Source organism: Lycium barbarum, chromosome 6, assembly GCF_019175385.1.
Source record: "Lycium barbarum isolate Lr01 chromosome 6, ASM1917538v2, whole genome shotgun sequence".
Classification (NCBI taxonomy): Eukaryota; Viridiplantae; Streptophyta; class Magnoliopsida; order Solanales; family Solanaceae; genus Lycium; species Lycium barbarum.
The window spans coordinates 127,254,907-127,272,432 of NC_083342.1; the positions used below are offsets into that span (position 1 = coordinate 127,254,907).

The 17,526-nt window shown below is 36.5% G+C and overlaps 2 protein-coding genes across 3 annotated transcripts; one reads left to right on the forward strand and one right to left on the reverse strand.

The window, feature by feature from the left end:
* The first annotated feature begins 664 nt into the window (after nucleotides 1-664).
* On the forward strand, nucleotides 665-9,370 carry LOC132598764 (BRASSINOSTEROID INSENSITIVE 1-associated receptor kinase 1-like). Of its 2 annotated transcripts, none has more exons than XM_060311835.1 (11): nucleotides 665-1,172; nucleotides 1,826-1,962; nucleotides 2,052-2,123; nucleotides 4,106-4,249; nucleotides 5,303-5,374; nucleotides 5,470-5,541; nucleotides 5,628-5,704; nucleotides 6,492-6,626; nucleotides 6,720-7,061; nucleotides 7,270-7,664; nucleotides 8,784-9,370. In XM_060311835.1, exons 1-11 carry the CDS (start codon nucleotides 1,158-1,160, stop codon nucleotides 9,099-9,101), a joined length of 1,779 nt encoding a protein of 592 aa, XP_060167818.1. In that variant the 5' UTR covers nucleotides 665-1,157; the 3' UTR covers nucleotides 9,102-9,370. The 2 variants fall into 2 exon arrangements, with proteins under 2 accessions (XP_060167818.1, XP_060167817.1); XM_060311834.1 differs by having other exon boundaries at nucleotides 667-1,172; nucleotides 1,830-1,962.
* Nucleotides 9,371-9,869: 499 nt separating this feature from the next.
* On the reverse strand, nucleotides 9,870-12,415 carry LOC132598765 (F-box/kelch-repeat protein At1g22040). Its single transcript, XM_060311836.1, has 2 exons — nucleotides 12,271-12,415; nucleotides 9,870-11,602 (listed from the first exon to the last, which is right to left on the reverse strand). Exon 2 carries the CDS (start codon nucleotides 11,481-11,483, stop codon nucleotides 10,077-10,079), a length of 1,407 nt encoding a protein of 468 aa, XP_060167819.1. The 5' UTR covers nucleotides 11,484-11,602; nucleotides 12,271-12,415; the 3' UTR covers nucleotides 9,870-10,076.
* Nucleotides 12,416-17,526: the final 5,111 nt, after the last annotated feature.

Consider the following 17,526-nt stretch of genomic DNA (forward strand, 5'->3'; position numbering starts at 1 on the left):
TCAATAATTAATAATAAGTATACATGACAAGTAAAAATCTTGCTTATTTATTGTCCTGAATAAATATGGCTAAATCTGTTTTTTTTTTTTTTTATTACGGAAGTGGACACTTATCTTGGGTCAAAATAAAAGGACACTAATTTTGAGCCAAGGGAGTAGCCTGTGTTGCAATTGAGAGAGATGTTGTTTTGCCATAGATTTTGGCTCGATGTTTGAAATAATATTTGAAAACTATTTAAATAAGTAATTATTTATTAACCTGACCCATTATATTAACTTGAAACTTGGTATATAATTTGAAGAAAAAACATTTTTTAGGAGATTTTCAAATTTTCAATTATAAAACTTCAACTGTAGTTCTATATGCAAACACAACTTTAATTTTCAAATACTTTTTTCAATTTCAACTTCAAATACTATGTTTTCATTTAAATTTCAATCAACTCTTGTCCAAACACTTAGTAAAATCTAATCGAGCTAATGTTTAACTACTTAAGTAGTTTAAGATATTAATTCTGAAACTAAAATCCTACAAGTATTAGTCAAATTTTGCAACTGTAATAAGAAATGTATAAATTATTTACTCAACACTAATTATTAAGTTTTTGTTTTTTCTCTCGAAATAGACAACTGTGAAAGCACTACCTTTGACCAACATCTCTTCTTTCTCTCTCTTCCACTTCAACGACGACTGCCACTATTCTTTTTCTTCCCCGTAGACCGTTGAATTACTATAATACTATCCCATACATATTATTAAAACTTTAACAAAAAAAAAAAAAAAACCACAAATACCATTGTTACAGTTTCAATCTCTATGATTTATCTTCCATTCCCAATTCTCCAAGAAAGTAAAAAAAAGAAGGAAAAAAACTTTTCTTGAAAGCTTTTGCTTCAGTTATACTGTTTTAAGCTTCTTTGGGATATCAGATTTGAGGGTTTTGGTTTTCTTGGATTAGGGTTTTGATTATTTTTATGGGTTTTTGAGTTCTTGAAGATGTGGAGTAGTATGTGAAGTTGTTGATGATTTTAATGAGGAAAATATAGGTTTTTAGCTTGTGGGCTTGTGGTGAAGTGACTTTGTGGAATGATGGATCAATGGGTCTTTGGGATCTTGGTTTTTGTTTGTTTAATTGGGCTGCTGTTGGTTCCTGTAAATGGTAACACTGAAGGTCTGTTATTTTAGTTTACATTTTCAGATTGGTTTGCTTTGTGTTAAGTTGAAAAGATGTTGACTTTATGTTCCTAATTTGCTTGAACTGATTGACTGTTTAACAATTGAAGTTAAATGAGTATATTCATTGCATTATACAGTTGAACTGCAGTTAAGTAATCCTATATTAAGCTTAATTTGTGAATCATTATGGTCTCTTAGGAGTTTATTGCTTAGATATCCTGTGTCTGTGCTGCTTTTTGATGTACTTATCACTAAAGAGGTTAATTTTAGTAAAGAAACAGCTTTAAGAAAGTGCTGAACTATTACTCCCTCCGGTCCAATTTACTTGTCGTCCTTACTAAACATAGATGGTCCAAAATGATTGTCAGAAAACCAAGATATAATTAACTATTAGTTTCCACCTTTACCCTTACTCAATAAATGAGGAGTGAGATTAATGTGGTGAAAAAGAGAGTGACATTAAATTGAGAACAAAGAACGAATAAGGATAATTTAGCCAAGTTACCCTTTTAGTTAATGTCTTCTTAAGGGCATGTAAAAAAAAAAAATGACAAGTAAAATGGACCAGAGGGAGTACAGATTACAGTATTAGTTACTAAGGAGGTGCATAGATAAGGTAATTACTGATTATTAATCACTTGATGTAAGACAGGTGATGCGTTGAATGCGCTGAAGACCAACTTGGCTGATCCTAACAATGTTCTACAGAGTTGGGATCCAACTCTTGTCAATCCATGTACTTGGTTTCATGTGACCTGCAACAGTGAGAATAGTGTAACTAGAGTGTAAGCTACAAAAAACCTAGGTTCATTCTTTGATGTTCCATGCTATGTGGTTTATTTATCAATTTTAGCCCCATTTGTCTTACATGCAGTGATCTTGGAAATGCAAATTTGTCGGGTCAACTCGTTCCACAGCTTGGTCAACTCTCGTTTTTGCAATACTTGTAAGTTACCTTTTCGTGATAATCAAGCTGGCTTTGTGTAGCATTTTCTGTTTCCTTAACTCGTAGTTTTATTAGTAAATTGTCATAATACAATTGTGATATATGTATCTACATACTTATGTTAAGTCGCTAGTGTTTGTGTACCCTGAGTTGCTTGTCATTGGATAAGGTCAAATCCTCAATAGGTGCCAAGAAAGTTAAAGTTAGTGTATAGCTGTTCTTAGGAACCGACATAGCTATTCAAAGATCATGAATGACTCTCGCTCAAGGACTGGAAATATGAAAGTTGTTAGAGTTAATTTATTCTTCATTAGCTGTTAGAGTTGAAGGGGAGCCTTGGCGTAACTGGTAAAGTTGCTGCCATGTGACCAGGAGGTCACGGGTTCGAGCCGTGGAAACAGCCTCTTGCAGAAATGCAAGGTAAGGCTGCGTACAATAGACCCTTGTGGTCCGGCCCTTCCCCAGACCCCGCGCATAGCGGGAGCTTAGTGCACCGGGCTGCCCTTTTTAGTTGTTAGAGTTAATTTATTCTTCATTCAATTTTCACTAGTATATGGTGGGTGCCAGTAGCTTTTAATTATATATTCAATCCTGATAATCCTTATGTTCTATTCTTCTGGTTGAGAAATTATGATATGTTGAGTAGCACTTCCTATTTATGTTGCTGATGCTTTATGTGCATTGAGTGGGCACAATAAGATACATTGTATCTTGTATGTTTAGATTATTGTACATTATTGAGCTTGGCAAGATGATGTATTTCTCCTTTTAATATGTCCAAATCTACATGATACTTCCTCCTTAAATGGCAAATTTGCAACATTCAAGAGTTAAATTACTGCAATGATAGTCCCAGTTTCCATATAATTTAACTATTTAGTCCAAACATAGTTAATCTGGGAAGGGGGTGATTTATTTGACAATAGAATGATAGATAGACGTTCCATTTGTCCTGTTCAATTTGTGCACTGTTAGGCTATGGGTTTCTAGTATTAGTAATTTCCATTTTTTTTTTTCCAAATTCTCATGCAGAAATGAATCATTTCTTGAATTTCTTTCTTTTAAACGACGGTGGTGTCCATGTTAGCTTGTGTACACCTCAACTATTCCACCGGTTACCTGTTACCTCCCACCAACACAGGTACCGGTTGACTTTGTCCGCTAAGGCTTAGGCAAATAGCAGATGGGAAGAATCCACCTAACGTATTTTGCCTCCCTAGAACCTGAATCTTTTCGTTAATTTCTTTGGGCATATTTTCTCTAAGTTAATTCATAAGAAATATGGCCTGGTTGTACTTACATAGTGGTTAAATTATTTTTAATTTCTTGTGCACTTTTGAATTAGAAGGGGAGCCTTGGAGCAATGGTAAAGTTGTCTCTGTGTGACCTATAGGTCACAGGTTCGAGCCTGGAAGCAGCCACTAATGCTTGCATTAGGTTAGGCTGTCTACATCACACCCCTTGGGTGCAGCCCTTTCGAGACCCTGTCAACGCGGGATGCTTTGTGCAACCCCCCCCCCCCCCCCCCCCCCCCAAAACACAAGTGCGTTGACAGTTGGTCATGCTACTCCCAAATTGGTTCAGAGACGTCTACGTTTCCTATATCATGCTGATAATCATATCTATAGATTGTAAAAGCAAGTATCCTGCGAAATAGCTTAAAAGTTGTATGGTTTCCTTTCAAATTGCCTTAAGATTTGACTCGTAACAAGATGAGTAAGTAAAGATGGTGTAAGAAGTAATGAAATACTGTTTCCATGGAGAGAATCCCTCTGCCACAGATGTTACCATCGACACTTTAAACTCATTTTGAACCTCTTTACTTTTCTCTCTAAAGGTGTAGCTTGTTGATGCACTTATTAATTTTTTAAAATGTGCTACATAGTTATGTTATGGCTAATAGATAGCCCTTTATTTTTGCAGATTGTGTGGTCTGAATGTTTCAGAACTGATTTGCTTATGACCTCTTTTCCTAATTTCAGGGAACTTTATAGTAATAATATAAGTGGAAAAATTCCTTTTGAACTGGGGAATTTGACGAATTTGGTGAGCTTGGATCTTTACTTGAACAAGCTAACTGGTCCAATCCCCGACACTTTGGGCAAGCTTCAGAAATTACGTTTCCTGTATGAGTTACACATCCTTTTCCTCTTCTGTATGTTTATTTTTGTTTTTCTTTTGCTTGGCTGAATAGTTTCTTAAGCCCAGAGCTTTTATTTTCTGAAGATTCTTCTTAGTCTAGAAATACAACCTAATTTAGCATATGCAAGTGGGTCTGTAGTTGCCAATAGTCTAGCAAAACTTGCTGCTGGAAAGAACCTACTATTTTTCTGGTTCAGTTATTTGGATAATGGGGATAAGACTTTTTTTGGGATAAGGAAAATCGCACAAATTTGCTGCAAAGGAGCTTCGATCTCTGGTTGAATGCTGGATCAATGAGGTGCTGAGCCAGCAAGCCATGAACCCTTTCCAGAATGGGGATGCAATGAAATGTGGACATGAATACAATTTTTTGTAGAACACCTGGAGTATCAGTACCTAATTTCTAAACATAATTTTCTGTGTGGCTTAAATTATTCATAAAGAGGGAGAGGGAGAGGAAGAGGAGGCAGAAAAAGAAGACCTGAAGCAGCACTCAAACTTGGTGTCTTAGGGTGTCCAAAATGGAGGACATGCGTGTCTGGAAATTCAAAAAAAATCAGGAAGTTAGATGCACGCATGCTCGATGTGTGTCTGCCACCAGTACTTGACAATGAAGTTTGTGTCCATGCATCATACTTTGTCAGTAATTATCCATTATATTGTTCCTATTTTCCTTATATAGGCTGGCAAGGGGCTAGTTGGATTTGACTGGTCAATGAAATTGTGGTTGCTGCTCTATATAAAGGCTCATTGGCATGCTGCTGAACAGGATAAAAAGTTACATGCTATTCTTCTTATTACCCGAAACCCTGCAAAATGGATAATTCCTGAAGTTTGTATATACAAACATAAATGTCAGCCTGCTAAGTGTCAAGAAGCTTTCTGGGATATTTGGCACGAATATTGTAGCATCATCTAATATTACTATATTTCTTCATTAGTCAAGTATTTACTACACGGTACACATGGACTGATTAATTAGCTGATTCTGTCTGTGTTAAGCTTGCTCATTTTTTTTTTTGGTTGCTAAATTGAAGGAGGCTTAACAATAACACTTTGAGTGGACAGATTCCGATGTCTCTAACCACAGTCACTTCACTTCAAGTACTGTAAGTATAAAGCTGGCACCTTTTTTATCACGTGCTGTTTTCTCTATCAGTGTTTTCTAATTCTTAGGGGCTAATGGTCATTCATGGCAATGAAGTGATCTGTCAAACAATGAATTAATTGGAGCTGTTCCAGTCAATGGTTCCTTTTCGCTTTTTACTCCTATCAGGTCTGTGAAAAGCACTAGTTTATATTTAAGTTCTTTCACTGGAATCATGATAAAGAAATTCTAACAACTGAGTGTCTATTTTTCAGTTTTGCTCATAATAAATTGGAGGCTGTTCCAGTTGCTCCACCTCCTCCTATTTCTCCAACGCCCCCTTCTTCTCCAGGTTTGTTGATATAATTTTTGCATTTATAGGTTAAGAAACTGTGCTATCTCTCATTTTCTCCCCTTTTTCCTATTTCGTTTGGTAAAAGACCTTTACTTTAGATCACTAGACGTGAGGGGAAGAGACGAGCCCCTAACAAGATCTTTCTTTTAAAAGCTAATCATTTGCACATTATATAGTAACTTTAAGTGTTCTATGTGAGATAAATTTTACAGGTGATTTTGGGGTTATCTACTGTTAGATAGGTTGTATAAACAGATTAGACTTACAAGTGATATAGAAGTGTCCTACATAGGAAATTGCAACTGTATGCATTGGGTATTGCGACTATAAAAGGACAGACACTTCAGAAATTTATTGTCATGCATTCTCTCATTTCTTTCCCCGTGTCTCTTATTTCTCATATGGTATCAGAGCTTTGGTGAGAAATTAGTTTAAGTGCATTTACCAGCAACATACGGAAGAAAAATTTCCTTGCTGTGCTAATCTCATTGACCATGAATGCCGTCCAAAGGTATCCCTGCCTTCTCTGAGTACTGTACATATACCAACACCACCAAAAGGCTGAGCAAACAATTAACCGGTTTATATAAATAAACTGAGGGTTCTTAAACTATTTCCGCGTCTTTTTTCTTTTGTTAACACTTCAGCTTTACAACAATTCCGAGCTGAGAGTGTTAATGGTGAAACTACCATATCCCTTTTCTTAGAAGTTTAGAACTGCCTGTGTTAAGTTTTAGTCATCCATCAAAAAATTTAAAACAACTTTAAAATTGGAAATTCCTAGGTATTGGAAACAGTGCAACCGGGGCGATTGCTGGAGGTGTTGCTGCGGGGGCCGCTCTTCTGTTTGCAGCTCCTGCGATTTTGCTTGCTTGGTGGCGTCGAAGGAAGCCGCAAGACCACTTCTTTGATGTTCCCGGTGGGATGCCTCAATCAAACATCTGAATTAGTTTTTTGTTTTCAATTTTAATTTTAATTTAATGTGTTCTTACAATTGGACGTTCCTTTGCAGCTGAGGAAGATCCAGAAGTTCATCTTGGACAACTCAAGAGGTTTTCCTTGCGCGAATTACAAGTTGCAACTGACAATTTTAGCAACAAAAATATACTTGGTAGAGGAGGATTTGGCAAGGTTTACAAGGGCAGGTTGGCTGATGGCAATTTGGTTGCGGTTAAAAGATTAAAAGAGGAGCGTACTCAAGGCGGGGAGTTACAGTTTCAGACAGAAGTAGAAATGATTAGTATGGCCGTGCATCGTAATCTACTTCGTTTATTGGGATTTTGCATGACAGCAACTGAACGGTTGCTTGTTTATCCATATATGGCGAATGGAAGTGTTGCTTCACGCTTAAGAGGTATCTCTTAGTCTCGACTTTTCCGTATTTCTTTTGCTTTCCTCCATTGAGTGAAAATACATCAGATTAAGCACTCAAAAAGTGGAAAACCGATAACACGTTTTTTTGTTTTAATTTAAGTAAATTCTGTTCAAGCTAAAATGGGAACTTGCCGCCAGTTTACTTGACATCCTCAATTTGTTCTTATGGGAAATTTACATTCTTGTAGAGCGGCCAGAATCAGATCCACCACTTGCCTGGCCAATAAGGAAGACTATAGCACTTGGATCTGCAAGAGGTCTTGCTTATTTGCATGATCATTGCGACCCTAAGATCATTCACCGTGATGTCAAAGCTGCAAATATATTGTTGGATGAGGAGTATGAAGCTGTTGTTGGAGATTTTGGGTTAGCCAAACTCATGGACTACAAGGATACTCATGTTACTACTGCTGTACGAGGTACAATTGGGCATATCGCCCCTGAGTATTTATCCACGGGTAAATCTTCAGAAAAAACCGATGTTTTTGGCTACGGAGTTATGCTTCTAGAGCTCATTACTGGGCAAAGGGCATTTGATCTTGCTCGACTTGCAAATGATGATGATGTCATGTTGCTAGATTGGGTAAGCATTTACTGACATCCCTACATGCTCTAGTTGTACTTCTAGCGTATCATTTTTCTCTTTTCTTTTATAAGTCTCAGCTTCATCTCATCTCCCTCACTCTTTTACACGTATGACACACTTTCAAAGCTCTCTCCATTCTTCTCTCAAGTCACAAGGCTGCGGTTCTGTTTTAAGTTAAAGTAAGGATTTATATTGTGAGCTCTACCTTATCCCAAAATAAAAATTTGAGCTCTAGTAGTTTTGCATTGCAGCTTGGCATGTATGATTTCAGTTATCTTTGGTATTACCTCAATCAAAACATCCAGGTTGCCAAAATAATTTTATGCCTGTGACTTGGATTTATTCACACTCTTCGTGTAATCTTTTTGTTTTTTTCTAGAACTTAACCATTCCTTGCTAAAATGTTTGTCGCATTTGCATTATGGTCAGGGTGAATCACTTTTATTATCTTCTAGTAGTAGATTGTTCTGGAATTGCTCTTTAGTCTAAAAATCTTTTTCCCTTTGGTTAGCAAAAGGACTCGTCTCGCTTATTGCTGTATCGGAAGATTTAGATACTTCTTCCATGCCAAATTGACTGACGCCTTCTGTGCAGATAGAACTATCTCTCTCTTTTTTACGGCATTGCTGCTATTCCTCTGTATTTGGCTAGTGTTGCATCAGAGAGTAGGTGAGATAAAGGATACTTTGCAAGGGGGGACTCCTTTGGGAGGATCACTGAGAAAGGGAACCCACCCTTGGGGAGTGAAATGAAACAGCCAAACCTTTTACTGTGGTTGAAGTAAATTGAACTATAGAAAATTGAAAGACAAGTGACTATCTGAAGTCTGAACTCAAAAATTCAATATGGTTCAAATATGAGCACAGAGAATCAGGAGCCTCATGCTCTCCAGTTTTCTGTCTTTTCAATCTCCGTGTAGGGCTTCTTATTGAAGATCTTAATAACTTCTATGGTGAATGCTTTTTTTTTTTTTTTTTTTTGGTTTGTTGATGAAATTAATAATTTGTTGACATGATGAGGAAAAACCACACATACTGTGATTTCTTTAAAATGGCAGTCGTGTGAATAAATGGTTTTGTACCTTATTTGACCTCAAAACTTTCGCTGAAATTTCAGGTCAAGGGACTTCTAAAGGACGAGAGGTATGAAACATTAGTAGATGCAGATCTTCAGGGTAATTACAATGAAGAAGAGGTGAAACAGCTTATTCAGGTAGCTCTGCTCTGCACACAAAGCTCCCCAATGGAACGTCCAAAGATGTCGGAAGTGGTGAGAATGCTTGAAGGTGATGGCCTAGCTGAGAGGTGGGAAGAATGGCAGAAAGAGGAGATGGTCCGACAAGACTTCAACCATGCTCACCATCCTCACACTGATTGGATTATTGCAGATTCCACTTATAATCTACGACCCGATGAGTTATCAGGGCCAAGATGATTTTTTAGTTGTTCTGCCAGCAGCACATATAGGACTCTTTTACGGGAAATCCTTTGTATTTTGTAATTGCCAATTTTCATCTTTGTGCATATTATATTCCATTTTTTTCATATTCTCTTTTTCATTTTTTAAGCTTATTGTATGTCAGGAATTTTGATGACATCTGAATGTCTATAATTTACTCTGGGTCATTTAAAGATTTGAATGTTAAAAGTATCCACAACAGGAACGGCTGTGGAAGCACAAATGTATTTTCTTTTCTTTCTGGATGTATCGGATAGTGGCTGTTTGTTAGACATAAACACATAACTTTACAGTACTAAAGTTTTTAGTCACCTGCTGAGTTGTGTATCAAGAAAGGTATCGGGTGAATGTCAGAAAACGGAAAGGAAAATTGCAATGATTCAGATATTTCACTATGCATAAAGCATCACAGTTCAACTAATCAACAGTGTCATTTAAGGCAAATAGGACAATGATATCTATATCAATCAACAAAAGATTAATTAAAGATTCTACATATGTAGTTCATCAAACTGTCTTGAGTGTTCAATTAAACCACAACCTAGTTCACCACCTGTTTCTTTCCATTTAGTGTTGATTCATGGGATATTTGGAATATCCATCAGCTGTATGGTAGCATACAACTGTGAATTCAAGGTTTTTTTTCCCCATTGCAAAATGATAAATCAAGTACCTGATGGATCAACTTTATTGACCACAAACAAGTACTAATCAATCGCCTGTTCCATAAGACATGCACAGAGATCACAGAACATACTTTTGCCAAATTATATTATATATATGTGGAGATATATATGTTTGGAGGCTGCAATATACAGTAGTGTTGCTGTATCCTCGCGACTGAAGCTTCAAGTAAATCATAAAACTAACAGGTTGTATTAACTGAGGGGAAAAACAGAAAGGCAACATCAAAGCAAAGGGAATCGCAACCTTGTGTGTAATAACTCATAACTATACATCAAGGATCTGGCAGCTAACCAGCTCAGCAGATCCACCACCGCTTCGCGAAGCAACAACTCTCCACATATTCGCTTCAGATCCTAAAACCGGTTCTGGAACTTCATGTACAAATTTTTGTAAAGAATTTGCTGAGGTTGATGGAGAAGGAACTGAATGGTTCTGCCTATCAGCCTGCATGACCATGATATTGCGATTTGCATCTTTAGTGATCACATGGAGCTTTCCAAGAAAACCAGCAAGAAGATAAGGAGACTCTGAATTGTCATTAATAGGTATATCTCCTTCAATCACCTTCCAAGTGTCATCTTGATGATCATAAACTTTAATTCTAGCACTATCTAGAGTACTAGAAGGATCCAATGCATACAGCTCTCCTTCAACAGTGACACTCAGCTTTGTTCCTGCCTGCCTAGCTGGCCAGCCATCTCCCATCCCAATTGGCATTTCGACCCATGCATTTGTTTCGGGATCATAGACCTCTCCTCCAACATCAACAAAAAAAGGCCAGCAATACAAACTTTGAGGAACATATAGTTTCCCCCGATAAGATGTCATCCCAGTAGCTATAGGCTTGAGTAAATCAGCTAGAAAAGCAGTGGGTAGCATCTGAGCTTTTGAAAATGGCATGCTCGAGATTTCAGACCAAATACCAGTATGAGGATTAAATACTTCTGCAGATTGAAGGGGAGTAAGTCCACCACGATCCCGAGTAACACCTCCAACTACATAAAGCTTTCCATTCAAGACACCTGTCTTGCAATAAGCTCTTGCAGTAGACATGGGACTTACTTCATTCCAAGCATTTACAATGGGGTCATACCTCCAGACAGATCTCATGGCTGCAGCTCTGAAGAATCCCCCAAGGGCATACAGGCATCCATCAACAGCTCCAATAGCACAACCACAAAACGGAACTTGATCCAGAGCACTTCTCCTCCCAAGCCAACCCCTTATGGCATCGGCAATTCTTATACTTGAACCCGCCAAACCACTTCTAGGTTCATCATTGACCGCAATTGAGGGCATTGGTGGCAACCTTTGCCATCTCATAGAGATTGGATCAAAAGCATACCACAAAAGCTTATCACCTTCGGTCTTCGTCAAAAGATAAAGCCACTCTTCTGTTGTTCCAAGTTCTTTTCTACACCTATAAAGTTCTGGACTCATAATAGCAGCTTTCCAGCTCCGTGAAACTAGTTTTGCATTTAAGTGGTGTATTCTAGGAAGTCTGGCAAGGATTTGAATAGATATCTCATCAGGTAAGCTCGGAATTAATCGCGGGCTATGCTCCCAGAAGCTATCTAATGTCCTTTGTCTCTTACATGATGCATTTTGGGAACCCTCAATGAGATCCCCCCCATTAGAGTTGTGGTTACTCCGACTCAATATGCTACCCATTATTAGTCTTTCCACTTTTATGCTGCAAACTTGATAACTTGCACCCACCAATTCAGTGCATGCCAATGCCACAAATCCATAAAATTCAGCTAGCGACACACCAATTCAGTGCATGCCTCCTTGTAAAAAGCCGGAAAACCATTAAAATTTAGCTAACATCATAAAGGGAGGGGGTGAAAAAAGAAAGAGTGAAACGATCCAAACTAGTTAGGATCGGCTATATTAATCTTCTATATCCAGTCCAATATTGAACAACAACATACTCAGGGCAATCCCACAAGTGGGGTCTGGGGAGGGTGGTGTGTACGCAGGCCTTACCCCTACCTTGTGTGGGTAGAGAGGCTGTTTCCGATAGACCCTCGGCTCAAGTTAAGCATATCAACATCAAAGGTAGGGGTAATGAAGAGAGGGGAAAAGGTTAACTCTAGAAAAATAAAGTTTGGACCTAGTAAGGAAATCAGACTGAAAATTGGAAAAGGTAAATCACGGACTGCAAAGAAATTGGAATAAAAAGCTCTTAAAGGAAACGATTTCCCAATCACAGATTCCATACAATCTATTCAAATTTCAACATGAAACAACACCGACAACACGCAGATACCTACTCATCAATCATCAATAAATTCTTTTCACAGCTATCCAATAAAAAAAAAAACGAACCTAAACAGGCAAAAAAACTCAAAAAAGCCCCATGTTACAAGAATTAAAAAGGGGTTGAAGGATCATATGGATACATCAAAACCCATAAAGGAAATAAGAAAATTTTCCAATAAGGAAGAATTATTACCTATGCCAAGATGAAGAAAAAAGTTAAAAGGGAAAAACACATAATTAGGGCTCTCCTCAATTCTAAAGTCATTGCCATAGAGACAGCTGCTTGTGGGTAGTGCTGTGACCCTGTGACAGCGACCAAAAAAAAAAAAAGATTTTTTATTTTATTTTGTTTAGACAAATTCAATATTCGCATATGATATTTACACCAAGTTAATAGAATATGATATATATTTACAAATAAACTTTTAATACTTATTCATGATTGATTAATATATATTTTTACTTTATTAAATCACTTAATTATAATAAATTTATATAATTTAATATAAATATTCGATATGGATAAGTATTTACCAATTAATTGTTATCCTGATTTCAATCCAAAGGAAGAGAGTTACATAGTTCCACACTATCTTAAAACTAGTTTAATATTATTAAATATTAATCTTGAAGTTGCAGAGTGTTAATCAGTTTGAGATTGAGATAAATTGTCTGATTGAATTATGTGAATCCAAATTGACTATACAACAGCCATATTGCTCTGGTCCCCCAAGGTCTTTTTATAAACTAATGGGGGTATTTGTATAAAGAAAAAAAAAGCACCACTAAGTGTAGATATTTTCCTCATAGGTGAGTTAGTATTAAAGAAAACTTTAGAAAGAAGACTTGTCATGGACGTTGTGGGTAGACTTCTAGTTTGTCACACATTTTAACCTCAAAATATCATGTGCATTTTCCTTCTTGGTAGAAGCTTTAAGCTTTCTTTATTAAGCTGTTTATTGTAGAGCTTTGCATTTTATTCAAGAAAAGAATCCCTTACAGCTGTCAAAGTTTTCCATAAATGTGTAAAAATATAAACAAAGAAGTAGAGAACATGAAATTAAACCAACTAAAAAACAAAGATGGATAATGGCTTGGTCGTCCACGTAACTTATGTTGGACTACATTGTGTTAGTCAATTATTTCCGTCTTATTTGATTATTAAATCGTTACTTTCAAGATTTGCAAGCTATGAATTTCTAGAACTATAGATGAATAATGCTCCTTTGCTGCCGTTCGTCATTAATTTAATTAATTAGAATATTAATGAATACGGCATGGCTAACAATAATACTTTATTATTTCTTTTATGGCATTAAAAATCATAAGAACGATGTATAATTGTATATGACTAATATTCAACGTGTCATGTGACCCTCAGCCCTCCAGTCTCTTTTCCAAAAAATCATGCATATCTCCAGACTTTAAATTTGACAAACCCCCGCCCCCCCTCCACATCTTTACGGCAGACTATAAAATATAATGTATAGAATATGTATCACTACTGTATATGTATAGAAAATTGGGATAAGGACATAAGTGGCTATCCGAGTAAAACCATTGACACCCGGTGGTCCAAGTATCTTAAAGGTCATTGTTTAGCCTTTTAAAAATAATTTCATTTTTTAGCCATTTTTCAACTAATTCCGGCATATGTATATAAACTGTATCATTGTTGTATAGAATATGTATCACTACTGTATATGTATAGAAAAATGTATCACACATATACAAACTGTATCATTATCGTATAAAATATGTATCCCTAAAGTATATGTATAAAAAATATATCATTGTTGTATAATTTGTGTATAATAAATGTATAATCAACATATAATTTCTTTTTAATAAATGAATTAATGTATACTTACTGGTTATACACATATTATACATTTTTTCTATATATATATATACAGTGGTAGAAGGATTATATAAGACTTGAAGGATTCATGCCTTTTGAAAGAAAATATAAGTCTTACATACCTTTTCCTTTAGCTATTCTACCGCTTGATCGTATTACATATTCTATAAAACAATGATACAATTTTTGAAGGTTCAATATGAATTTTTTCTGTTGATCTTTATTGGCGACTAGAGTCGCCACAAATAGTCCTCTTCTTTTTGCAGCGAACCTTTTACTGACGACTTTTCGATCTTTAGTTGCTACAAAAAGTCAATGTTTTTTGTAGTGAATGGGCTGGACAGCTAGCGCCAGGGATTAGTTTGGGCCGAAGAACCAGCTCATGGTATTAAGCCCAAAATGGGGCCTCTCAATGTCCTTTTATCAAGAAAATATGAGGATTTTATATACATGCATATGTATATATGGAGACCATGCAACACATAATAACATCAATCCTTTAGCTAGTTGGCTCAAGATTTAATTGGCTAACTTTCACAAAGATTTGACGTCACCCTTAATTATATATAGGAGATAATAGCTAGTGACAACACATTATGTATCATTGTACAATATACCCAAACCTAATGTCTCCAAGAAACAACTTGACTATGCTTATTACTCATCTAAATAATAATTCCTATCTTAATAGAACACGAGGTAAAATTAGAATTATCAACTACAAAGAAAAGAGCTTTAAAATATTTGAATTAATGATGAAGAAAATTAAATTCCAAATAAATAGGAAATAAACATGTAAGTGACCTTTTTATTAAAGGGCAAATCAAGATGGGGGAAGGGGGAAATATTTCATTTCTATAGTTCATCTTTGAAATTGTAAATCCATTTGATTTTAGTTAGCAAAAACTGGTCACCCCTTTTTAGATCTTTAGTTCTTTAGTCCTCATTTAGGAAATAACAAAAAAAAAAAAAAAACTTTAAAGTTTTCTTTGTAATATCACATTTTCTAATTTTTAATATGCACTATAACCACTATGTTTAATTTGTGAAGTTGGCAAATGAACCCAAAAACCTAAACAGATAATATGAATCTCCTTTAATGTTAGCTCCAGCCAAGTTTTTATTTCACTTGGTTCAACATCCCAACAAATTTTAGCTCATCCACCAAGGATTGCTTGCCATGCCAACAAAAGAAATACAGCTTCAGTGCGTGTGTGTGTGTGTGTGTATTGGGTGTGCACTTGACCATTGTGTTTGATTTTGTGAAGTTTGACAAGTTGGCCAAAGACATAAGCCAATAAATTTTGGTGGGGCCTTCAATTTATCTTTTAACAAATGATTAAAGGGATATATATTGGGCTATACCAATTTTTAGTGGGCTTTAGTTGGCCTCAGAGTGAAACTACTTCAAAAGATTCCGTAGGTTGGCCCTTTCCCAAGCTACTGTTTAGTAAATGACCTTTTCTTATATCTCTTACGATTTATGGACGAGTTTGCAGTAATTTCTTATAGCACTTACGTCGATTGTATTTGTTGGCGATCAGCAATTATCAGTGACTCTGGCGATTGATATTCCAAACGTGGAAACGAGCAGATTGAAATCACTCCTAACTACTGGTGATTTGCAAAACGCCTTACCGGCTAAAGAGCTAAAATCGATAATGTCCAAAGAGCCGTTTATTGATCTCCTTTACCAAGGATGGTTTAATGTTCTATAAACATGATTCGTCAGTATTGTGATGTGAGAGCTAACTATATTACCTATCTTGCACTTAATTCGTTTTCAACAATAACTGATGATCTATGAGCTAACTATATTACCAATGCAAAATGGTGATTCTTTACCTGTTTGAGAATTACACCATTGACTTGAGAGACAGGGTACTCCTATCTGGATTCCTGACCTTACAGGGAAGTTCACCAGCAAATCAGCTTGGCAGGTTGTGAGAAAGAAAAAAGGCCCAACACTTGCTAGCTCTAAGAATTGGCACAGAAAGGTTCCTTTCAGGATCTCTTTCTTCTTAATGAGGGCCCTTCGAAACAAGATTCCTTCCCATGATGCAGTGAAAAGGTTTGGATTATACCTTCCTTCTATTTGTAATTGTTGTTGAGTACATAAAATAGAAACCACCGAACACCTAAGTGAAGGACAAAGAGCCAAAGAGGTACGGGAATTCTTTTGCAATACTTGTGGTATCGGTTTGGTCCCGGGACAACTAAGATCATTCACTATGAATTAGTGGATTGCTGAAGGTAAAAACGAAATTCACTCCTGTATTCTGCAGTGTATCCCAATTGCTATATGTTGGGAAGTTTGGAAAAACAGGTGCAGGGCCAGGTTTGAAGAAAAAAAAATGTCGACATGGGTCATCATTCAACAAGTCAACAAGTTCATTCCTTTAATTCTCAAAGTACAATTTCCAGATTTACAGTTGCCTAGTCCATGGCTAGAGAAATGCAGCATGGTGGAAAAGCTCAAAGCTGTGACTCACTCTCAAGCAGTGCATGTGCTGGTACAGACCCAATGTTAATTGGGTTAAACTTAATGTGGATGGTTGTAGTAAAGGCAATCCAGGCTCGGCTGGAGGAGGAGGTATCATCAGAGATCACAGAGGTACTATGCTCCATGCTTTCACTGATTTATATGGGCAATGCAGTAACAATATGGCTGAGGCTCTAGCTATTTGGAAAGGGGTTAACATATATAAGGAGAATGGCTATCAAAATGTCCAGGTGGAATCTGATTCTCTACTGGTTGTCAACATGGTTAAAGAAAAACTAAAACCACCCTGGCAGAGAGTAGTTGGAAATGGTGATTTTGTTGTCAAGCATTTCTACAGAGAGGACAATTCTACTGCCGACCTTCTTGCTAACCTGGGAGAAGAATCCAAAACTTCTTCTAGCTTTACTGTAGATTCCCTCCTCCTTGCTAACATCAAAGCTTCAATGAAGCTAGAACTTGATGGGCTCCCTAACTTCAGATTTAGAATTAAAAGAAATAAGTTCATCACTAATGATAGCTGGTTGACTTGATTTTTTGTGGCTCTACAAAATGTACCTAGTGTCCTTTTATTGTTGGTTTCAGCTTGGTTCGGCCACACAGTAAAGGCAATACTCATCAGCATATCCAGCTTATTATTAGTGTACAAACAGCAGATAGTTTGGATATATCCAATAGTTTGGATATATCCAACCTTCACAATGTAAATGAGGCTAAGGTCTATGTCCTTCTCCGTGTAATTATGTTTTTTGGTAAATATACAGGTTGGAGTCATGCTTAACTCCTCCCATCATAAGGATGGAACTCTTGAAAGAAAAAAAAGAAAAGAATTGTAGTAGGCCTGAACACAATCAATAAATAAAATGTGTTATCACGTAATGCAACAGGCAAAAAATGAAATAGAAGAATTGTATGCTCACTGCGCCGTCAACTCCTTTGAGTTTCATTCTTGCGAACGTACTCCCCAAACAAGATACTTAATGTGTCGCACGAATCATACACCCAACACCTAGTATCCATCGTTTATGACTGGGACAATTACTACCTGCAATGTCAGAGAGAAATCTCCTTTCAAATGGAATGATTCA